Here is a 23,807-nt window from a genome sequence, read left to right on the forward strand (position 1 = left end):
TCCTAACTATTTAAATATATCAAAATTGTTTGGAAAAAAGGCAAAAAAAATATCGCTGCTTTTGTTTTTTAAAAATTGCTATTGAACAACTTTTATTGAAAATAAATTTATAACTTTGTTGTTTCTATAGTCATTTTTAGCGATTTCATATGTGATAAAGTAGGTGGCATAGAAAAGATCGAAAAATTTATCGGAAAATGTCATGTATCAAATTTTTTTTAGAACTACACTAGTTTCCAAAAACTGCACTTTTAAGTCCATAACTTTTCACACAGAAATTCGATTTCAAAGTGGCTTACTTCTAAATGATTGTGGTTTAATTCTCTAAAAATCTGCGTTTTTACTTTAGTTTTTATACCCGTTACTCGTAGAGTAAAAGGGTATATTGTATTCGTGCAAAAGTATGTAAAGAGGAACGTTTCCGACCCTAAAGTATATTCTTGTTCATCACTAGCAGTCATCTAGCTGTCCTCTGTCCGTCTGTCTGTCCGTGTCCGTCTGTCCGTCTGTCCGTCTGTCTGTCCTTTGTCCATGAACGCTGAGATCTCGGAAATATAAAAGCTGAAGATTGGCATTTGCGCAGATTCTGTTCTAAAGTTTGTTTCAAAATCCCAATCTACGATTTTAAAATTTAAATATTTCGGAAAAGTAAATGGTTTTAATACCTATCGAATGTAGAATAAATTTTTCAAATCGGACATTCGTTAAAAAGTTATGTGATCAAAGTTTCTAGTTTTTGGGTCGATTTTTCGTCATTTTCTATGATGATGACCCCTTTCCTAATTTTGGAATAATGGCTTTGCAGAAAAAGGTCCAAAAAGCATGCAGTCTAATCCCATAACTTTTCTTACAGACATCCGATTTAAGAGCGGCTTACTTCTAAATGATTGTGACTTAATTCTCGAAAAATCTGTGTTCAAATTTTGGTTTGTATTTTTGGGTCGATTTTTCGTCATTTTTATGAGATAACCCCTTTCCAAATTTTCGAAAAATGGCTTTGCAGAAAATGGTCAAAAAATTGCACTTCTAGGCCCATAACTTTTCTTACAGAAATCCGATTTCAAAGCGGCTTACTTCTAAATGATTGTGGTTTAATTCCCTAAAAATTTGTGTTTTTACTTAATTTTTCATTTTTATAACCCCTTTCCAAATTTTCGAAAAATGGCTTTGCAGAAAATGGTCCAAAAACTGCACTTCTAAGCCCATAACTTTTCTTACAGACATCCGATTTTAAAGCGGCCTACTTCTAAATTATTGTTGCTCAATTCTCTGAAAAACCCTTTTTTACTTTTTTTTTTATTTTTGGGTCGATTTTTAGTCATTTTTATGAGGTAACCCCTTTCCAACCTTTCGATACACATGTAAATAAAATTCTGCAGCCAACTTGATAAACTAATCTTTTTTGTAGATGACCATAATTAAGAAATGTAGCGACGAGCAATAATTATTATTAATTAACTGGTGGGGGTAGTGCATCCAAATCCGCCTCGAAATGTTACGAATACTTTTTTTCGTTATTATATTTTATTCAAAAGAATTATCAAATCGTTTGGTCGGATCAATTAAAGGTGTCAAGTCCGGCTCACTTCCTCTTCAGGAAAGAGCTGACCACAGATGGAGCAGCGTAGGTGGTGATGGGGGCGGCGAACGCGGGTCCTGCGGCATAGGTGGTCACCGGAGCGGTGTAAACCGGGGATCTGTACACCGAGGAAGAGTAGGTGGAGTAGGCGGGAGCGGCATAGGTGGCCACTGGAGCGGAGTAGGCCAAAGGAGCAGCGGCGGAGTAGGTGGCGGCATAGGCTGGAGCAGCGGCATAGGTGGCCACTGGAGAGGCGAGGTAACCAGCCTGGGCGGCGGCAATGCAGAGAGCCAAGCAAATGAGGAACTTCATGTTGATTTGGTTGTTTGGGTTTGTTGGTTTGTCAGTAACTGATGCTGTTGTCAAATTATTTGACCATTTTATAGGCATTGCCTATAAACGAGTTTCCAAATACCAAATTAGAACACAATTACATTTCTGCTGAGTAACGTTTACTGAAGGTTAGACAGCGGCGTGTTAAATGGATTACTTTTTGGTCACTCAGTATTATTATCCTATTTATACAAAATTGATAGTACTTAAGTAGTTTTTTGTAAATTTGAATCTCCTTTGGCTTTTTGGTATCCAATAAACCATTTTCTCTGAGCAGATAGGGAACCTCCTTAAATGAATTAACTTATATTTAAGAAATCATAACGTTTATTAAACAAACGTTTATAAATTAATTATTCATTATTGGCTTTTTAATATCTATTAAACCATTTTCTTAACTGTAAGTTAACGGCTTATTACCAAAAAGCCAAGGATGAATAATAAGATTACATATCCATCCCATCATCAGTTTTATTTCAATACATTTGTTTTTCCATATATTTCTGAGATTAACAATGATCTAATTTATTTTCTTAACTTAATAAATGCAGTAATAATTTGTACTTAAATAGAAAAACCGCTTTCAAGTTTAGGGGGTTCCCAACACGTTCAGAGACCTGGTTTTTATGACATATATTCGCAAAAGTCAAAAGTCGGACAGATGATGCAGTTTCCTGATAAGGGATTTGCATTTTCCAGATGATCATCTATGGGCAAACTTATCAATTGAGGGACCTCTGCTCCTGTATTTGTTGTCAAATATTTTGATGGCCGAGTGTTGGGCACCGTCAGCTGCTTATCGGCTAATTTGTTTTTGGTGCAAAGTGATAAGCTGCGGGGGATAGGTATATTCAATGTAGCAACAGGCTAAACAGAAGCTAAATCGCATTCAACCGGATAGATTACACCAGATGGACATGGAATCGGAGGTGGAGGTGGAAATAGTTGTAAACAAGTCATTAGCCAATCAATTTGCTCGCCCTGTTGATATGCAAGCGAGATTTGATTACCCAGGGAAAAACTCTAAATTTCTAAACACATCTGCAATATAGATTTGCTGATACTTAAAATAAAATTATATTCATCAAATGCTGAACAAGGAAAATCGTGATAATTTTAATCGCTTTAATAAAATAATAATTATTAACAATTGCTAAAAGGGAACAATATAAATAGCTTTTAAAAATACTGAATACAATTCAATTACCAAAGCAAAACCAGTTGAAAAAGTAGTTAAATATAAAGGCGACTAACTTTTTAGTTATGAGCAAGTGGTCAAAAATAAATTTAAAACTGTTTTCAATCATTTCGATGAAAATAAAAGTGCTTCGTGGAGTATGTAAACATATTTATATATCAATATTTTGTTCCTTGGGTTAGGGCTAACAAATATAAATAAAATTAAAATGCATGGACTGCTCAAAGAGAATCTGTAAGTTCTGAGCGTGGGGATTCAGTCAATTGGATTTAGGCCTAATTAAGTTCCAAACGGATTTTGGGCGGCATGAAAGGTGAAAAGAGGTTGAGGGGGGGAATGCACCGGGTCAAAGCAGGGGACTTTGGCAACTACGTCAGCAGCCACTTGTGACTGCCAATGATGGCCATTCATTCATATCCGCTGGCCCCGGCGATGTCGAGTAAATAAATCTGAGCGCGCTGCTAATTTGACGTTCCCTGAAGCGACCTTACCAGCCCATTTGCCCAATTTTATTGCTAGCCTTTTGCACCCACGCATAAAATGAATTTTCGAGCGACCAAAAATATCGCTGCATACTTCTAGGCAAAACGCTTCGTGAAACGCTCGGCATTTCGCTCGCTTCTGATTGGCCGAATCGACTGCGGCCCACGCACACACTCGCAGGCTCACCCACACCACCACCCACACACGTACGCAGCCAGGAGCTGGTGTTGCAGCTATAAAGCTGGCCGATTTTCCTTTGGCGGCACCAAAAGAACTCTGACTTGCAGTCGAACAGCAGCAGCGGCAGCACAGCGAAACCATCCGGCAAGGACGAGGACGAGGACCAGGACGAAAGCCAAGGACATTTGTTTCGGACAGCAGCCTACTACTCAACTACAAGTAGGTGTCATCTCAAAAAGTGCTATCATTTTGTGTTTAATTGCTAAAATGAGTACCCAAATGGCTTTGTTTAAAAGGTTAATCGTCGCCAGAAACCGGTTTTAGAGTTTAAAATATTTAAAAATTGGCATTCGAGGACTTTATTCCTTAAACAAAGTTTAAAACATGAATATTTATTTTATGTAAATATCATATCATATCGTAAAATTTGAAATTTCGAAAGTTCTATGAAATTATGCTAAGTACACCCAAGATATCCGGCCATTCTCGTGCACATTTGTTTACTTTAATTGTTAGCCGCTTGTCTTGATCAATTAATTTCCCAAATGCCCTTAGGGACGGTTTCGGCTTTTGCCGTTTTGGTTTATTTGTCTAATCTAATTGAATCAAATTGGATTGGAAACCATAATTGTGGAAGGGGCTTTCGTACTTCCTTATCCGCTTTGATTTATTTTTAATAACTCCCACTTAAACGCTGCCGGCTAGGCGCCTTCGTTGGCAAAGTTGAAACTTCAAATCTTTGTATTAAAACACATTTTCCTCAGTCAAAGCTGAAGATATTAAAATTCAAGACATTCCTACAAGCATAAGCAGCTGTATAAATCATGCAGTATCCAAAACGGGAGAAAAAGACAGATGAAAATTTGCAGACAACTTGTTGCCGTTGAAAAACAGAAGTTTGCAACGACTTTAACTCGATTAAAGCGTTTCCCTTTCCCTGGAGAACTTTTGCATTTAGGACTCTGATGGTGGTGCTATGCGACCCTCATGGGACACAATTAATTACATTGTCTTGTTGCAAAAGATTTAAGAAAACTTTGAGTTATTAAAGACCCCAAGCCTAAAAAGCTACATGAATTTTAAGAAGAATATTTTAAATTTTGATTTTGTATAATTTATATGTGCAAAGGAAACGGAATCATTTTTAAAAGAAAAACATAAAATACGAAGAATACAATTTTAAATCATATATAGAATGTACGAATTGATTTTGAAACAGATTTTTTTTGAAAACTTCTATAGTACATTACATTTTAAACTGTGGCCATCTACCAACTTAACCGTACAGTCAACATACCTTGAATGTAACTTTCCACAAGACTACTGTTTTCAACTTTCAACTTGGCTGCAGACTTTTCTAAGCCGCGGAAAACCGCACAAACTCTTGACCTGACTTGATGCCGCTTTTAATTTGATTTTCCTGGCGTATCTTTCCACTTGACTTAGCCTAGTTAATCTGTTGGCGATTGTTCTGAATCTTTTTATTACGGACAGAACAATCAGATCTGATCTGATTTGAAATGATTTGTGCCAAAGGCACGCTTTCATTGAATGACCTGGTTCGAAGCTGTTTGTGTTGTCTTTGCGTGAATTATCAGCTAGTGATTAGAGAATTTCACACGGAAACTGATCCGCCAGCTGTTCGTGAACTTTGCATTCAGAATTCCACTAAACAAAAAAGTTATAATTTAGTTGAAATAGCTCTAATCTTATAAATAAAAATGATCCTACAAATACCAGGATAGATGATAAAAAATAAGTGAAACTTTCTAGAAAAGATATTAATTGATGGTCAATATTTTTTAAGGAAGAACCTTTTGAAACAATACTAGTTATTTTATAAAAATCATACAACTTAAAAATATTTATTCCAAGGAATACCTTATTTTAACCCAATTTTATATATGTTATTTTAAAATAGAAAAATTGTTTTTATGTGTACAAAATGTTAGAGAGAATGCCAGCACCTGCGGAAAGTTTTTCGAACCTCGGAACGGGTATTAGTGACAGTGTTAGCAAGAGTTGTGGCAGCAAAAGCTCATTAAGGCACTATTATCACAACTAAATAGCTGGGAAAATTGATAAGCCCAAGGGTCGAGTGTTGGCACGGCCCTGCGCCTCGGTAAACAATTATTATATATTTTCTCGTGTAATGAGAACGCTGTTATTGTTTTCGCACTGCGTGGGTGCGTTTGTTGTGTTGATTTTTACTGGTCTGGCAGTGGCGCTCTACATATTAATTTTCACTTATCGGCCGGTCATAAATTTAGCCCGACCAGTGACTGAAAATAGTCCAGAGATCGGGGGAGGGAAAAATGAAAAATGTGTGGGAGCGCGTGTCACGGATTGAGCGAAGATTACGGAAAAGATCGCTGTTTATCAACGGGGCGCAGATTCCCGATGGGGCATATAGATCGGGCGAATTAATAGATCGGCCTCAGTCGCTGGCGGGAGCTTGAAAATGTGAAGTCGCGCTCAGGAATTCGGCCGGTGGAATTGCCATATCAAACTGGAATTGGCAAAACATCCGCCCCAACCTATCTGTGATTATATAGTAGCCATCTAACGAATAAAATTGTTTTAAATTAGTGCTGATAATCCCTGTAACAAGCAAAAAACAAAGAAAACTGCCGTATAAATTGCACAAACCCCAGATCAGCTAATCAGTCTAATCAAGGTGAGTTATTCAAACTGCAGTTGAAAATGACACGCGACCAGGTTCGGTTCTTAATAATAAAATAAATGGGAAAAACATGGCGTATGATTGATGGGCCTTCTCACCATCAGCTGTTATAAATTTGTCTTTAATCGAATACAGTGAAAACTTTAAATTATCTTTAATGACATTAAAAATATTTAAGGTTTAAATGTAATCAACTAATTTGTTGGACAAAGTCGAAATGTTACAGTCGACCATGTTGGGTTTCTTAAAATACACTTAATTGCCTACACACGGCGTATGATTGATGAGATGAAGATGCATCAGCTGTTGCCAAATTTTAATCGGTTTAATTTCGAGTCTAAGCCCACATAGAAATATAGTGGAAAATTCATGCAGGGCCTGGCCAATTAAATGTATTATCCTTTATCTTCGAATTTCCTGGGCAAGATGTCCGCAACACTTAAGAAATTCCAAGCACGTAATAAACAAATGTTTGTGGAACTTCCACCTTTTGCCCTCAGGTCACACACACGCCCAGGCTAATTGTCTTTGTGTGCTTGTGTGGGCGTTACATCAATCATAGTTCAAAAGTTTTTGCGGCCCAGGATTAGCTCCTTAACTGCATGTGGACCTTCGGATTTGATTTCAACTCGCTCGCAGCGCTGTGTTCGGATTTCCTAATTAGTGTGGCGCCCCGCGGTGGAAAGCCACATTGTCAGTGCCAGACTTCAACAGGTGCTCATCCCTTTGTCTCCACTCCTTTCTTGCAGGTAACATGAAATCCACAATTTCTTTGCTGCTGGTCGTCATCTGCACCGTGGTCCTGGCCGCGCAACAGAGCCAAGCGAAAAGTAAGTAAACCTGTAAATATTCTCCCCCCACTTCATTGCCTAATCAGGAAATTAAGTTATCATTTATTAATACTTTTCCAAATGTAAGTGATAAGCAATAAAATTTAATTTAAATAACAAATCACGCTTGGGATAGAACAGGGGCAAATGATATTAGTCCTGATACCTTTCCTTAATTAGATTTGAAACTCATTTTACTAAAGTTTTACGCTAAAAATGTCAAAGTAACTTTAAATATTTCATAAAAATACCACCAGGTTTTAATTTTGTTGTGTGAAAAATAACTGTCTGATAAAGTGGAATTAAAAACCAACACAGTACAGGATTAAAAGCATAAATATTGTAATTATTTATTTTTGTTAGGTATAAGGTTTAAGGACTTAAGTCTGCCTTTTCAATTTATGAATACAATTTACTAATTTGTATACAATTCTTTTAGTAATATATTGTTGCACATTTTTACATTATATACTGCCTTACATTATTATCGCTTGTTTGGCTTTCCGCAAAAATGTTTTTCCTAAAGTTTAAAGCACTCCCACTGCAAATCTGCAGGTGAACTTGCCATGAAATATTCATTAAATTCGAGGGCGAAAAACAAAGCCATAAATGGGTTGTCATGCTCGATATTCGCACACTCGCCCAACGAGGCAGCATCAATTGTTGCAGTTTAATGCAATGCAAACAAACGGGCGTCTTTGTTTTTCCAGCTGCGGGAACGTTAAATGGCAACAACAAGGGGTCGGGGGGTGAGCAAATGGGGAAAGTGGGGAGCCATTTCCATTTCCCTTGCAAGTTGCAACTATCTCAGATACACGAGCCATGTGCGACAACGTTTCCTTGAAATTATTAATAGTGAATGTCAAGTAGCGCAAGGAGTGCTGACTTCAAGTCATCCGCTTCCATCAGGACCTATCTGCTTTCCCATTCAACTCTATTACCAAAAGTTTTTGATTTGATTGCCTTTGAAACGGCATTTAAGATGTTGCCAAGCTAACTTATTTAGAGCTCCCCAAGCGATTGCATTGACAATATTATAAGCAGTCAAATAATAAATTCCGAGATACTCTGTAAATGTAAATGGTTTATAATTGTATACAATTGAGACCTGTTTTTTTTTGCAAGTTTATTTTTGGGTAATTACACCTTTAAATTTGGATTTATATATTTTACTTGGACAAAGCTAATTCAAAAATGGTTTCGACTTTTGAAAAACAAACTCAAAGTATTTACCGGGGGACACATTTATTCGATATGTTTGCGTTAAGAACGAAAGTCCTTGAGATTTCAGAAACCCATCAGCTTAGGAAGGTCCACCCGACCCCCTTCCATTATTTAAATCCTGCGTATGTCAAGGACAACTCCCAAGTGTGCAGCAGGGAAATTTATGTTTGCCTGTGTGGGCGGAAATTCAAAAACAGCAGAAAGTCAAAAGTTTGTTCACACACAGCCAGAAAGGCAAACAAAACGAAACTGAACCGTCATGGGGTCAAATTGTTATCGCCGGATGTCTCTCTTGAGCATTGGCGAGCGATTAAAGATTTTGGCAGTAACGAAATCCACAGGAGCAGTCTATCTCCCAGTAATGGGGAAAACATTGTGGGTGGTGTACTGGGGAATGCACACGCATCAGTAAGAACTTTGAGTGAGTTGGGGGCTCTAATATCGATTAGTCCTCGTGCCAGGTCCAATCATTTTAGACTTTTTGGGGATATGCATTTTAATTGATATCCACAAGCTACAGCAAAAAACCTATTAGAAATATCATTTTGATCAAATGTTTACTTTATATTATACTAAATTTATAGCCAAAATAGGAAATTCTAGAAAACTTTATTTTTAATTATTTTTTTTTAACAATATGTATTTCAAAATTTTAAGATATTGCAAGAAAACTTCAAACTATTTATTATAACTTAAGGTAATAAGACCATTTTTATATTTAGCCGTACCTATTTATGAAATCGAATTCTTTTCTTGACTTATCATCTTTAATAGCTTCTAAGTCCAGGCAACGTTGCTTGACTAATTCATTTTTCAATCATTTTGCAGAGGGATGCCAGGCCTACGGTCATGTGTGCTACGGCGGTCATGGCAAGCGCTCCCTGAGTGCCGGATCCGGGTCAGGAACCGGAGTGGGAATGGGCGAGACAGCCTCCGGAGGCCAGGAGCAGGACTACGTGCGTCCAAGTGGACTGCTGCCCATGATGGCGCCGAACGAACAGGTTGCGGTGGCGCCCGAGGCCGACTTTAATGACTATCCAGCACGTCAGGTGCTCTACAAAATCATGAGATCATGGGTAAGTGCGAAACATATTTGAGTTCCTCATTTTGAGCTTTAAGATATCAGTAAGGATACAAGTAAAAAGCTAAATGGCGATTTTTTAACATTAAAAATCGTGTAATCAGACAAAATAAAACTATAAATTATTTTAATATCTTTCATTTTTTTTCAAACTAAAACTCATATTATAAACTAATATATGATTCCTTCTTCGCTTTTTAGTTTAACCGGCCACGACGACCGGCCGCCCGTATGGGTGAACTGGATTATCCTTTGGCCAATTCCGGCGAATTGAATGCATTGAACTAAGACCGGGAAATATATCAAAAATTCACATTTCCATGACCTACTGCGAAAACAACAAAAACAGACCTCAAAAACGAGAGCAACAACAACATCAGCAGCAACAGCAACATATGAATTACTTATGAATGTTAATTACTTTTGCAACTTGTATAAAATGTTTGATAAATGTCTACACATACCAAGCAGTCAATTTTCATGCTAATTGCATAAACATCTAATCAAAAAAAACGCAACTGAAATTTTTAGGGGCTGGTAAGGATTTCAGTTTAAAAAAAAAAGGAGTTGACGACGAAGAATAAATTGATGAAAGCGGCAAGATAGCGTGTTTCAATGTTTATAACAAAATACATATTTTATTTATGTTTATTTACGAGGAAAGCGAAAGACTATATGTAGCTGTAATTATACTTTAAATCAAAAATATATATTAGCTCCAAGAATATATTCAAAAATCTATGCATATCGCATCGGAAAAACTGCAAACTTGAATGTTAAACGTTATAGGTGTATATGTAAATTATGACAGCGCAACACAAACCATTTGTTCACAACAGTTTTATTTATAAAGAGATGCTTGGTTAAATAAATAAGATAATGTGCTATAAAAGCAACAACAATTAAATGTTTAAATGTTTCTTATTTCCTTACAATTTTAAATCAATCGTCTTTGGAGAAAATATGGGTTTGTATTTGGCATTTTTTGGGTATTCATCTGCTTTATTAAATAATAATTAAGGTCTGAACCGATCCCTTGGTGGAATATATAATCGAGAAATTAAATTGGAAATAAATATTGTAACATGAACAAAAACATACTCAAGGACATGCCAAGTAAAACCATGGTATCTAGGTAATAACTTAAAAAATTATTAATTAAAACGTTCTTTTTTAAAATTAGTTTGATCACTTAAATAAAGTATTAATTAAATATGAAACAAAAAAAAATGTTCCACTTGTTAGTCCAAAAAAGAAACAAATTGTTAAAGGATTTTCAAATACTCGCGGTTTTTTCGTCAATAAAAAGGCAAATGCCCCTAATAAAACATTTAATGGTATTTTTCAGCCGAACGAGCTGCGGTCTCACTGTTCCACACGTGTTTCTCCCGTAAACATTTCTTTGGTATGTGAATCGTGAATTTGCCATAGAAAAGCAAAAAAAAGGGGACAAATAAGACAATAGAATGACGAACCTGCGCACGGAGGAAAAGGCTGAGTCGGAGGAGCCAGCGGAACGGGCATCCGTGTTCAAGGAGAGCAGCTGCATATTCCGGCGAAATCGGGCCCTTGGCTATGTGAGCAACCAAGTTCCCGCGGTCACGCGTTACATTCAGCGTCGCCGGGACACTTTGCTGATCACCTGCATCGGCAGATCCTTCCAGGTGTACACCGCAAATCATTTCCGCCTGCTGCACGTCAGCGGTCTGCATCCGGACGAGATTACAGCCTTGGCTACGGATCGCCTGCACACGTACTCGGCGAGCAACAAGTGCATCTTCGCCTGGCGGGCGGGCAAACACATCCGGCACGTTTATCGTGGCCACCAAAAGGATGTCCACCTTCTGCTGCCCTTCGGGTCCAATTTGATTGCCATTGATCGGGAAAATGTGCTCAAGGTGTGGAATATACCCACCGAGGATGTCTATCTGGAGGTGCCCTTTCGCCCCGAGGAGTTCCAGATCACAGCGGTGGCCCATCCACCAACGTACATCAACAAAATAGTGCTGGGCTCCCAGCAGGGTCAACTGAAGATTCTGAACATCAAGAAGAACAGTGTGGTGTGCACGTTGAGCCATCACGAGAGCAGGATAACCTACATTGAACCGGCTCCTGCTCTGGATGTCGTGGCCGTGGGCCACGGTGATGGAGCCATCATCCTGCTCAACCTAAAGTTCGACGAGGTGCTGATGAGCTTCCAGCAGGACTGGGGCCAGGTCACAAGTCTCTCTTTCCGCACCGATGGCCCACCCATTCTGGTGTCCGCCTGCAGCAACGGTTACATGGCCTTCTGGAATCTAGAGGAACGCAAGTTGGCCGGTCAAGTGCAGGCGCACGAGGAGTCGGTTACCACGGCCATTTGTCTGGCCAGCGAGCCTGTGGTTTTCACCACCTCGCCCGACAACTCCATGAAGATGTTCATTTTCGATATGCCGGATGGTGGGGCCAGGCAGCTGAGGATCCGCGAGGGACACACGAAGCCTCCTCTCTGTATCCGCTACCACGGCACCTCGGGTGTGTCCATTCTTTCTTCCGGCGAGGACAGCACAATGAGAGTCTTCTCCACCATATCAGAGTCACTAAACAAGAGCATGGGCAGGGCCACCTACAATCCCATAGCCACAAAAAAGAAAAGTAAGTCATTTGATTAATCCTCTTAAGAGTTTCCCCTTAATATACAACTATTTCTTGCAGATCGCTTCCAGTACGACAAGTTCGAAATGCCGCCCATCCTTGAGTTCACATCGGACACGGCCCGCGAGAAGGAGTGGGACAACATTGCCGCCATTCACGCGGGCGTCATTCAGACGACCACCTGGTCTTTTGACAAGAACCGCATGGGTGAGCACCGTCTGGTGCCGATGCAGTTCCAGAACCGCAACCGCTCCAACTTCCAGAGCGAGACCACGTGCATCGTGCTGACGCACTGCGGCAACTTCGTGATCATCGGCTACAGCAGTGGCGACATCGAACGCTTCAATATTCAGTCCGGCATGCATCGAGCTAGCTATGGTTCTCCCGGTCACAAGATGGCAGTTCGCGGCTTGGCTAGCGATAATCTCAATCAGAGCGTCATCTCTGGCTGTTCGGAGGGCCTACTCAAGTTCTGGTCGTTCAAAGGAAAAGGTAAGCATAATTCTTAGGGTTTTACTTTGTATCTTTATGTTTAATTATTATCATTCTGCAGTCGATAAGCCCCTGGCCGTGCTTCGGCTGGCGGATGGCATTTCCCTGATGCGCCAGCACCGTGAGAGCTCCATGTTGGCCATTGGCCTTGAGACCTTTAAGGTCTTTGTGGTGGACATGCACACGCGGGTGATTGTCCGCAAGTTCGTCGGTCACACGGCGAAGCTGAATGACCTCACTTTCAGTCCGGATAGTCGCTGGCTGATCACTGCCGCCATGGACTCCACGATCAAGGTGTGGGACATACCCTCCTCCTACATGGTGGATCACTTGCGGGTGGAGACGCCTTGCGTGTCGTTGTGCATGTCGCCCAGCGGTGATTTCCTGGCCACCGCACATGTCGGACTTTTGGGTATTTACCTATGGGCAAACAAGACCCTGTTCAATCAGGTTTCCCTGCGATCCATCAATCCCTCGGAGCCGGCTCCCTATGTGGGTTTACCCACCAATGTATGCGATGCCATGGAATTGGAAGATGGCATGCAGGAGCTGGAGATTGACGAAGAGGACGAGACGAAACTCGGGGAGCTTATCGATGCCAAGTATGAAACTCCAATTCAGCTGTCCGAAGAGCTAATAACGCTATCGGGGTTGGCTGCATCTCGCTGGCAGAATCTATTGGATTTGGAGCTGATCAAACAACGCAATAAACCAAAGGCGCCGCCAAAGGCTCCAAAGCAGGCTCCATTTTTCCTGCCCACAGTTTCGGGGCTGGAACTTCGCTTCGATGTACAAAATGGACAAAAGGAGGGAGACAGTTCCCGAATCCGAAAAGCTTCTACGCTTAACAATCTAACTGCCTTTGGACAGCTGTTGGAGGAAACATCTGACAGCCAAGAGTTCGCACCCGCTGTGGCGCACTTGACGCAACTTGGTCCCTCGATGGTGGACTTTGAGATCAAGTCACTTCACCCGGAGGCTGGAGGAACCCTTCTGGCCATGCTACAGTTCCTCAAACTCGTAGAATTCATGTTCGGAACAAACCTGAACTTTGAGCTGGCTCAATCCTATTTGAGTGTCTTCCTGCGATCCCACGGTCTTGGATTGACGGAGTCTCCGGAATTGGTAAAGGCGCTGCGCAGTGTTTCCCAGGTGCAGCAGGAGGCTTGGCATCGAGTGGAGGAGAAGCTTATCTATGGGACTGGAGTCGTGGCTGCACTCCGAAATTTTGCACATTAGTTACTAACATCTACAATATTATTTTTGTAGAGTTCACCTTGAAATTTTGTAAATAAATTTCCAAGATATTTTACAAATTTGACTGCTTTTTTATCCCGAATGCTAACTTTTTAGACGCGCTTGGATTATTCATTAATTTCAAACCTTTTAAAAGTTAGCACTATCGTTTTTTTAGGTGCACTATATTAATATCAAGAAAAAAACATATATTTTAAACTCTGTCAAACAATTGCTCTTGGATATTTATTTCAAAACCAAGGAAAATTGATTAAAAGAGTTCACTGTCGCTTTACTTTAATTCCAAATTATCTCACATTTAAGTTATATCTCCCACTTATCCAAGATAGCCATTTAAATAATGTACCAGAAATGGGAGCCAAATTAATCACGCTAGGCACATTTACGGCTGCTATATGCCAGATATCTTCAATGGGAGCATGATTCACACCCCAGATGACTGTGCAGTAATAATCCAATCAACCAGATAACTGGGGTAGGTGAAACTGGAACTATAAGAAGAACAAAGTACAACGATTGAGTTGAAATTGTGTATTAATTATTTATTTGTTATATCCGTTTAAACTAACGCTTTTATTTATGCTGGAATTAAATAACTTAAACTTGTTCCTAGACGCGTTCGCTGGCGCGGACTTTAGATACGGTTCTAGTGGCGGCTGATTTTCAATTTCAGTTTAGTTTAGTTTCAGTATTCGTTTCGATTCTTAGACAATCCAACGCAACATAAACGAAAAGAAAAATGTCCCATTGGTTTTCAAACAACCACGCGTTATAGACATAGTGCATATATCTGATAAGTTCCTTTGATTTATACCTAAATATCGTAGCTTGCATGAAATAACTTTAGATCTCGTTTGGTTGGGTCTCCTAGTGTGTGTTGGATGGTGTGTTGGGGTGCATTAGGGAGTTCTTCGGCCATTGCAAGCGCAGTTACAGTGTTCCGGGAGCTGGTTTACATATTATTACTGCTTGTTGATTGGGGTATTATTAGGGGTGTGTGTCCGGGGTTGCAACACGCAGCGGGGGCGCTTAACTCGATGTGCACTGCTGGACGCGAGGGCCATCCTGATAGCCACCATCGTCCTCATCGTAGGCCATGCGCTGGTGTTGCTGGCGGCGTTGCTTGGGATCGAAGTCCTCCTGCGGAAAAAAAGTCAATCGACAAATTAGCAATGTGATAGTGGAGGGTTCAATATGGAACTATCAATATCTCGTATTTACTATGAATCTGTTGGTCTAAGGGCTGTTTGTTATAATTTGTCTCTCAAATTAAATAAACAAATAAACAGTCTTTAAGGTCAAAAGCTCAAAAACTCTTAAAAAGATAATTCATTTTAGAAAGAAAAAAAGAAGCATTAAAATATCCATTTATAAGATGTATGATAATAATATAATTATTATAAAAATTTTTATATATTTGCTCTATGGCTTAGTTACTATTCCATGATTCGTCTTCTTAAATTCCCCATTTGGTACTCACCAAAACCGTCTGCTCTGCATCGATTGGAATGTCAACCTCCGGCGCCGGCGGTAGGCACTGTTTGAGTGTGGGCACTACCGACGGATTCATCACCTCCGGAAAGATCACCTCGAACTGAATGATCAGCGTGCCCTTCTCCATGGGATTTTTGAAGATGGGCATGCCCTCCTCGGCAATGCACTTGGTCATCTCGTGCCTGATAACCTCGCCGGGCTGCGTGGACACAATAAGATCGCGATCGTCCAGGGTTTTGACGATTCGCTGGAATCCGCAGAGAGCTTCAACAAGCTGCAGCGGCATCTTCATCATCAGATCTTGCCCGGCGTGCGCGAATGTCGCGTGCTCCTTCTCGTCCAGCAGGATAATAATATCGCCCGGCTGAGATTCCGGCTCGTGATCGCCTTCGCCCGTGAACACGATCTTCTGGCCGTCCCGCATACCCTTCTCGATGTGCACTTCGAGGACCTTGCGTTCCCGCACCGTTTTCCTGCCACTGCAGTTCTTGCAGCGATCCTTCTCCAGGATGGTTTCGCCTGTTCCCGAGCACTTGCGGCACACCTGTTCAATGTGCTGCATGATGCCAGGGGCGATCTGCTGGACCCGGGTCTCCACACCATTGCCCCGGCATTGCATGCACTTCTCAATGCTGCCCTTCTTGCCGCCGCGACCCTCGCACTTGTCGCAGATAACGTTCTTCTGGAGCTGCAGCTTCCGGGTGGCTCCGTTGTACAGCTCCTCCAGCTGCACAGACATCTGGTGCACGACGTCCTTGCCACGTCTCTCGCGCCGCCGTCCACCGCCGCCACCACCGAAGCCAGCGCCAAAGAACTTTTCAAAGAAGTCCATCGGATTGCGGAAGTCCCCGGAATCGGCACCACCCTTCTTGATGGCCGCCTCGCCACCATCGTCGTAGACCTGTCGCTTGTCCGCATCGGACAGCACCTCGTACGCCTGCGAGATGGCCTTGAACTTCTCGCCCTCGTTGGGATTCTTGTCGGGATGGTACTTGAGGGCCAGCTTCCGATAGGCCTTCTTCAGCTCGTCGGGCGTGGCGTTGGGCTTTACGCCCAGCAGGTCATAGTATCCAGTCTCCTTGACCATTTTGTTGGCTGTTTACTGCAATAGATTAAGATTATGTATTATATACGCTATATTTAATAACTGAAACGAAATTTTGATTTCATTTATACCAATGCTAAGCAATATTTTGAAGAATGTGAAGGTTAATTTTAGTCAAATGGATTTAATGCTCAATAAAAAGATAGTTTTGAATTTTAAGAAACATTCAAAGACTCAGGGTTAAACTTTATAAATTTACGTATAAAAAAAATAATGGATTTATATCATACGATTTTGATTAAACACAAAAGATGTCAGTTTCTTTTCATATTCAACAAAATATTTTAAACGTTATTCATACATTTCAACAATTTATTTTAGCCGATTGTTAGGAAGCGTTTACCGGCTTTTCTGTAATAAAATGTATGCTTCTTGCTAGGAAAAAAAATATAATTTTGTCTTTGCCAAACCATATTTACTTTTTATTGATTTCTACAGCTGAGTCTCGAGACTAGCACTTTTTTTTTTTCTAACTGTGGGGTAGTGGGTGGTCGAAAGGGGTGGGGAAATTACCGGAAGCAAGAGCCCGTGTTTCAAGGTCGATCCGCCGCCATGTGTTTGCGAAAATAACTGCGAAGTTTTCTCGACGATTTCTAGAACTTTTTCCTATTTCAATTCGGCGAGCAGCTGACGCTCTCTTTTCTCCCCTCCAACACTCATAGTTACCTCTTGCGCACTCACTCATACACAGTTTCTAGAAAATTTCGTCAGCGCGATGCAGCCCTGGCTTGCGAACGGCGACCGCAAAGTGAAGAGCGTGATAATGGAAAACGGGAGAGAGGCAGACAAAGGGGAAAGGGCAGACTCGAAAACAAAATGGAACTAAATTCAAGTAGCTATTGATTTAAGCTAAGCGAATTGGTAAATCAACTATATTTTTACCAACGTAAATCGATCACACATATACACACCATTTGGGCGTTTGTATGGGTACCAACATGTGCCGCGCAAGACGCTGCGTCAGAATAATTCGGTTGAACAAAGAGGAGGTGCAAAACGAGAGAGCCATCGATTTTGCAAAACCAAAGCCAAAAATCGAAGCGAAAACTCGTATAGAAAACAATTATCGCTGATTACTTAACGGGAAAAATGAGAATCAAGCGAAAAGGAAGTGTCTACCAAGTACACACGTACACTCACACATTCCCACAATGCAATGCGAAATGTGCAAAATCAGGTGGAATTATAATTAGCCCACCGAAACTCACCTTTCCTTCGTGTCGTGTCGAGTCTAAAGCAAATAGGCACTTTCGCAGCTGCGTTCTTTGGGGTTACACTTTTACAATAATTTTAATTCACTTCGAGTACTTTTCAACAGCTTACTATGGCCGCCACGCTAGGAAGAAAATAAAGGTGGGGAGACCTCGATGACCAGTAATCGATGTTTTCAAATATCGATGTTTAGCAGAGCGTCATCGATGTTCATACGTCTCTAACGAGTATCGAATATATCCAGTTCGTCCGCACTGTTAACGATAACACTCCAGTTCTAACGCTCTGTTAACTCCAACCACTTTGACAATATCATTGCACTGTGGGCCAGAAAGTTATGTTTTAGGGCAAAAACATGGCAATTTTTTCTCTCTTCATACTTAATTTAATTCATATGAAATCGGGACAAGTATAGCAATCGGAACATGCACTAGAAAAGGCTGACGTAGCTGTGGATGGAAACTGTTACATGGTAAGCCATGAATCATAAATAATAATAAAACAATTTAACGTTGATATTAACATGTAAAGTATGTTAATAATAACAATTTTAACAAATTTATTCAAAGCAATTAAATACTAAAGGTATTATTTTTGTTTTTAGGCTTATATTTAATTGTTCTGAATACCTCTAAATTTTTACAGATTTTAATAAGCGAAAAACATTTTTATTTGTTTTCTTCTAAATTTAGTTTAATGTTAATGGAACGAATATCGATATTAAATTTCTTTGTTCGCCGACAACCCTGCCACATGCTGTTCCGTCCAGCTGTTTTGGGCTTTTCGAGTGGTCACACTGTTTTAGAAGTTGGTTATTTAATAAATTAATTATTTATTAAATTATTGTTGATTTATTGAAATAAAACTGGGTCGCACAGATGAGGCACGTACAATTCTTGGCCCGCACCGTCCTTGTGCAAAACAACAATGTGGAGGAGGCGTGTCGCTTGCTCAATCGAGTGCTGGGCAAGGAAGAGCTCCTCGACCAGTTTCGCCGCACTCGGTTCTATGAGAAGCCCTACCAGGTTAGATTTTAAATTACTTTATTTATTGTGGTACTTTTATATTAATCGTGACGTTTTTAGGTGCGTCGTCGTATAAATTTCGAGAAGTGCAAGGCCATTTATAACGAGGATATGAACCGCAAAATTCAGTTCGTCCTACGCAAGAATCGCGTTGAGCCTTTCCCAGGATGCAGTTAGTCGCTGTTTCACGGCGTTTTTGGGGCAATAAAATTTAGAAAAGTTGTTAAGAAAAGAAGAATTTGTTTTTATGGTCTAAAAAAGTTGGTAAGCATAAGTTGTGTCGTCCAAAATTACAAATCTTAACACAGAATATCGATATAAATATGATAGTGCCGATATGGAGCTTGAATTGATTTAAAAAACTCGTAATATACTTCCAAGAATTGGTTTGATTAATTCAATAGATCCCAAAGTTTCCTCGCTCATTCGGATGAATATACATAAATGTATAAGCTAAGAAAGTAACCAAAAGCGTAGAGCTTCGAGTTAGGGCTGACGTAGCATATTCGCTTTTGGGTCACCAGCGGTGGCGTGTTTTTCAACTTATAAGTTTCAGCTTTGCTTTTATATTAATAAAAAACGGCAATAGCCGTTTGACTTTAAAATTTTATACAGACTGAGTATAGGCCAGTAAAACCGAAGCAACTGGACGGATGTGAGGGAGTGACACCTACGATAACTCCGACGGGACGACTTTTAATAATTTAAATACAGATAGGCAGACATCTCTATCGACTCAATAAATGTCTTCGATTATTAATAAAGAATTAAGTTTAATTGATGTCATGCCCTTATGAGTAACACATTAAACTGAGAGTAATAAATAAATATCTTACAATGTGCGAAACTTAAACTTCTGCCTTTCAACGACCTTTTGCATGAATACAATATACCACTTTACTGCGTGAGTAAGTGTTCAAAAAAAGAAATTAAAAATGCTCGGTTATCGCAATTCATGGGAAATTTTTAAATTAAGTGAGCCCAACCCAAGTATACACAACGAAAGCAAATTTCTTAAGTCAAGGAAAATTTACCAAATCAATTTGTATTATTATTTATATTTATAATATATTTATTTTGTATGTGTCTATGAATTTTGACTTACTCACACAAAAGGTATTGACTAAATCTTCTGTAGTCTTTTTTGGCAATGGTTAGTCACATTGAGTATTTTGTATTTTAGGAATTTATTTCGAGACATTAAAATTAAGACTAAATCATTTCATGTTACATGGTTAGCAAGAGGTAACTTTACATTTTTGAAGTAATTATTGTTTCTTTTATTAAAATAGGCAATATTTATAGAAAATGTTTCGATTAACCTTTAATATTTTGAAATAAGATGACAAAAGTTAAATAAATGGAAAGTAATAAAACCACGCTTATGGTTTCAGATTCTTCTGTATCCAATTGAAGAATGCTGCAGTTTTTGTGTAAGCACTGTGGTGTCCGCAGGTAAAATTTCCATAAGATACAATTCCGACTACATACATAGATTCTTGGTGGCTAAGTCCAATGGTGGCCATCAGCGGACCACCAGAATCGCCAAAGCAAGGGTCATTTTTAGACGAGTCACCTGTGCAAATTTGGGACTCCGTAAAAAAATCGTTATACAATTTTTGGCAATAAGTATAATTTGCTATCTTAACGGTGTTGTGCAACAACACTTCACTGCCATTCCCGCTTTCCGTTTCGCCCCAGCCGGCTATCTCAAGATGCAGGTTCTTCAATTAAAATGGTTCCCTCGGAACACAAATCGGTCTTATTTCTTTCGAAAAGCTAACGAAATGGAAATTCAAATTCAAATTTAATATATTATGATTCATTCGAACTCTATCGAGTCAGGAAGTTATTACTCACGGTACTAGCTTTTTGAGGCGAATCAAGGCAATGTCGCCTTCAATTTGACTGGTTTCGTGGTAGGCCGGATGCACAATAAACGACTCCACGACGATTTCCAGATGCTTAGGAGCGCACTGCGACTTTCCATCCCCAAATGTGAAGCAGTCGGGATTGGAGGTGATGTTATGCTCGCCAAGCCGCACACGCTTGATCTCTAAATCACTTGGCACTTCTGGACGGGTCAGACAGTGAGCTGCGGTCAGGACGTATCGGTTGTTGATCAGGGAGCCCCCACATCTGTATTTGTAGTCTAGTTCCCCTTTCTTATTCTCGTACAAAAGCAAAGCCATCCATGGGAAGTCGTTGGGGTGCAATGCGTTGCCATTAAAAATTCTAGAAACTAGTGGACGTGCACCGCAGTTGCTATGATCTGGCAGCAGGTTAACACGCTGGGGACAGCAGACGTATCTCTTTTGATTCAAAGAGACTTTTCTGGTATTGATGGAGCAAGTCCTGTCTTTGTATATTTTATACCGGGACTGAGTGACTTTGTTGGACTTGTCGGTCTTATCCAAAGTTTGGCACTCTTTTATTCTGACGCATTTCTCATCGGAGTGACAATCTGTAACTCTTGGCTGGTCCTTATCTGGTCTCTCACAGCAGACGTAGATCCGCTTGTCCAAAAAAGTATGATGTTTACCGATTTCACACGTCGTCGAATTCAACACATCGAGCACTTTTCCCAAATAGCGATAGGACTTAATGAAGTGAAACAAGCGTGGACACTGGCCGAGTCTGATACATTCCTCATTTGGCGTACATCGGGCTGAATTCCGGTCCATAGATAGATAGATACAAATTTTACTTAGTAACAATTTAAATGTAAACCAAGTGAAAAATTAAGCCAAGGACGAATGTCTCTTGATCAACCAACCATATCCATCTGACTGTGCCAGAAGAAAAGCCTGCAGCAGCAACCAAATATACACTTTGATTCCGGAAACCATGATGGACTGCGAGCGGTTGAAAAAACACTGCTCCATATGCTCCTCCGTACGCTCTTATATAGGCGTACATATCTACATTAGCTGAGAGAGATGAGTAATTAAGGGAGAGCCCAATTTTTTATTTATTTTTTACCCAACGGCCCAACTATCACATATTTGGGGAAAGCTTATGATTCAAACATTTTTATAATAGTACCTGTATTTGCTAACTTTCTTTCTTGTATTTTATTTTATTCAAAACATAAATAATTAAACAAATAATTTTGTTCAGAAATGTACTATTTTCAGTCAAAACATTTTAAACTTCAAAATAATATATTTTAATATTATATATACTTACATTTAAGGGCATGATATTAAAATAACTCAACTCCTCATAGAAACTCTGTTCCAGTCAATTTGATATTTAATATAACTATTTCTTTAATATTGTATACACTTTTTATACCCGTTACTCGTAGAGTAAAAGGGTATATTGTATTCGTGCAAAAGTATGTAACAGCTAGAAGGAAGCGTTTCCGACCCTATAAAGTATATATATTCTTGATCAGGGTCACTAGCCGAGTCGATATAGCCATGTCCGTCTGTCCGTCTGTCCGTCTCTCCGTCTGTCCGTCTGTCTGTCTGTCCGTATGAACGCTGAGATCTCGGAAACTATAAAAGCTAGAAGATTGGCATTTTGCATGCAGATTCTAGGAGTTCCTACGCAGCGCAAGTTTGTTTCAAAAGGTGCCACGCCCCTTAAACGCCCACAATCGCTTATATACGATTTTAAAAATTTAAATATTTCGGAAAAGTAAAAATGCAGTTTTATTGTGTTTATCAATACCTATCGAAATGTAGAAGAAATTTTTAAATTTTTTAAAAAGTTATGCGTGATCAAAGTTTCTATCTCCATCTCCCCCGCACTCTTTACCTGGTACGGTATCTGATAGTCGGGGCACCCGACTATGACGTTCTCTCTTGTTATTAGTCTGATTATAAATCGTATGATCATTTAATTTTTTCACTTAATGGAACGTTTGTGGAAATTAAAATCAACCCTTAAGGCTTCAGCTTTGTCTTAATCCAATCGATAAACTTGATAGTACTTGTGTATACACCTGGTCGCCATCCGCAAGCAGAAGATCCGTAGGAGGTAATGCCGGCTAGATATACGAATTCATTGTAACTTTTTCCTATAGTGGCCATTAGCGGACCACCGGAGTCGCCTTTACAAGTGTCCGTCCCATCCTGCCCACCTGCACATATGTGAATATCTCGGCGGAAGTGTAAGTTTTGGCACTTAGATGGATTCAATCCTGTTACATTGCCCCACAGCAATACAGTATTCTTTTGTTTATGCGAAGCGCCCCATCCGGCAACTTTCAAATTATAGTTTTCAAAGTGGTGATTAGCGAAGTGAGGGCCGGGTGAAAGACATATGGGTCGGATTTCCCTTGTATAGCTGAGGGAAGAAATTTGGATAAGTAAAATAATACACAACACAACAGTTTTCTATGCGAGTTAGGAAATGGAAATTTAAAAAATTTGATTGAATTGTTTCTATACATTTTTTTTTTTATTTATTTAAAATATATACCAATCACTCACCGTACTGGCAGATCGAGTCGCAGCAGGGCGATGTCATTAATGTATACTCCGTTGACCGAATGAAAGTTATGATGATAGATTGCGTCCCCCACTTTGACCTCCAAATACGGGGGAGCGGTTTTCGAGTTTGTAGTGTTTGGATTGACGGTGTCAGGATTGGAGGTGGTGTTGTGCTCGCCCAGGCGCACACTCTTGATGGAATCCTCGGTGAATAAGATGCAGTGGGCTGCAGTCAGGACGTATCGGCTGTTGATCAGCGAGCCAGCGCACATAGTAGTCGAGTACGTCCGCAAGGTTCTTCGATTCTGGTAAAGAAGCAAGGCCATCCAGGGCAACGAGTTGAGATCCGCCTCTTTGCCATTCATAATTCGGGAGACGGCCGGGGTTATTCCGCAGGTTGGGGGATTTGGCAGGAAGTCACCCGACTCCGCCGGGCAGCAGTAGCCGCCATCTTTGGGATCTCCGCACATTCTTGTTATAATAAACTCACTCGAAGCATAATCAAAGGACTTGCGGTTGGCTATATCTCTTAGTTGTGGACATTTATGCAGCTCG

At 40.1% G+C, this 23,807-nt stretch overlaps 5 protein-coding genes and 1 pseudogene across 6 annotated transcripts; 3 read left to right on the forward strand and 3 right to left on the reverse strand.

Annotated features, from left to right (window-relative positions):
* Window positions 1-1,418: 1,418 nt before the first annotated feature.
* LOC108047912 (cuticle protein 16.5-like) lies at window positions 1,419-1,949 on the reverse strand. The gene has a single exon (XM_017128328.2). It carries the CDS (start codon window positions 1,889-1,891, stop codon window positions 1,583-1,585), a length of 309 nt encoding a protein of 102 aa, XP_016983817.1. The 5' UTR covers window positions 1,892-1,949; the 3' UTR covers window positions 1,419-1,582.
* Window positions 1,950-3,865: 1,916 nt separating this feature from the next.
* On the forward strand, window positions 3,866-10,221 carry LOC108047919 (neuropeptide CCHamide-2). Of its 2 annotated transcripts, none has more exons than XM_017128339.2 (4): window positions 3,866-3,992; window positions 7,206-7,286; window positions 9,339-9,586; window positions 9,793-10,221. In XM_017128339.2, the coding sequence occupies exons 2-4, from the start codon at window positions 7,211-7,213 to the stop codon at window positions 9,877-9,879; spliced, it is 411 nt and encodes a 136-aa protein (XP_016983828.1). In that variant the 5' UTR covers window positions 3,866-3,992; window positions 7,206-7,210; the 3' UTR covers window positions 9,880-10,221. The 2 variants fall into 2 exon arrangements, with proteins under 2 accessions (XP_016983828.1, XP_016983829.1); XM_017128340.2 differs by lacking the exon at window positions 3,866-3,992 and adding an exon at window positions 6,202-6,450.
* Window positions 10,222-10,963: 742 nt separating this feature from the next.
* On the forward strand, window positions 10,964-14,035 carry LOC108047886 (WD repeat-containing protein 36). The gene is made up of 3 exons (XM_017128294.2): window positions 10,964-12,225; window positions 12,286-12,717; window positions 12,779-14,035. Exons 1-3 carry the CDS (start codon window positions 11,058-11,060, stop codon window positions 13,954-13,956), a joined length of 2,778 nt encoding a protein of 925 aa, XP_016983783.2. The 5' UTR covers window positions 10,964-11,057; the 3' UTR covers window positions 13,957-14,035.
* A 460-nt stretch (window positions 14,036-14,495) lies between these two features.
* On the reverse strand, window positions 14,496-17,927 carry LOC108047887 (dnaJ homolog subfamily A member 4). The gene is made up of 3 exons (XM_017128295.2): window positions 17,782-17,927; window positions 15,455-16,570; window positions 14,496-15,114 (listed from the first exon to the last, which is right to left on the reverse strand). The coding sequence occupies exons 2-3, from the start codon at window positions 16,553-16,555 to the stop codon at window positions 15,004-15,006; spliced, it is 1,212 nt and encodes a 403-aa protein (XP_016983784.1). The 5' UTR covers window positions 16,556-16,570; window positions 17,782-17,927; the 3' UTR covers window positions 14,496-15,003.
* A 580-nt stretch (window positions 17,928-18,507) lies between these two features.
* Window positions 18,508-19,042, forward strand: LOC108047888 (28S ribosomal protein S21, mitochondrial). Its single transcript, XM_017128297.1, has 3 exons — window positions 18,508-18,592; window positions 18,664-18,810; window positions 18,871-19,042. The coding sequence occupies exons 1-3, from the start codon at window positions 18,539-18,541 to the stop codon at window positions 18,985-18,987; spliced, it is 318 nt and encodes a 105-aa protein (XP_016983786.1). The 5' UTR covers window positions 18,508-18,538; the 3' UTR covers window positions 18,988-19,042.
* A 1,150-nt stretch (window positions 19,043-20,192) lies between these two features.
* On the reverse strand, window positions 20,193-23,722 carry LOC108047836 (annotated as a pseudogene).
* Between the last annotated feature and the right edge of the window lie 85 nt (window positions 23,723-23,807).

This window comes from Drosophila rhopaloa, unplaced genomic scaffold, assembly GCF_018152115.1.
Source record: "Drosophila rhopaloa isolate 14029-0021.01 unplaced genomic scaffold, ASM1815211v1 contig_178, whole genome shotgun sequence".
Taxonomy (NCBI): Eukaryota; Metazoa; Arthropoda; class Insecta; order Diptera; family Drosophilidae; genus Drosophila; species Drosophila rhopaloa.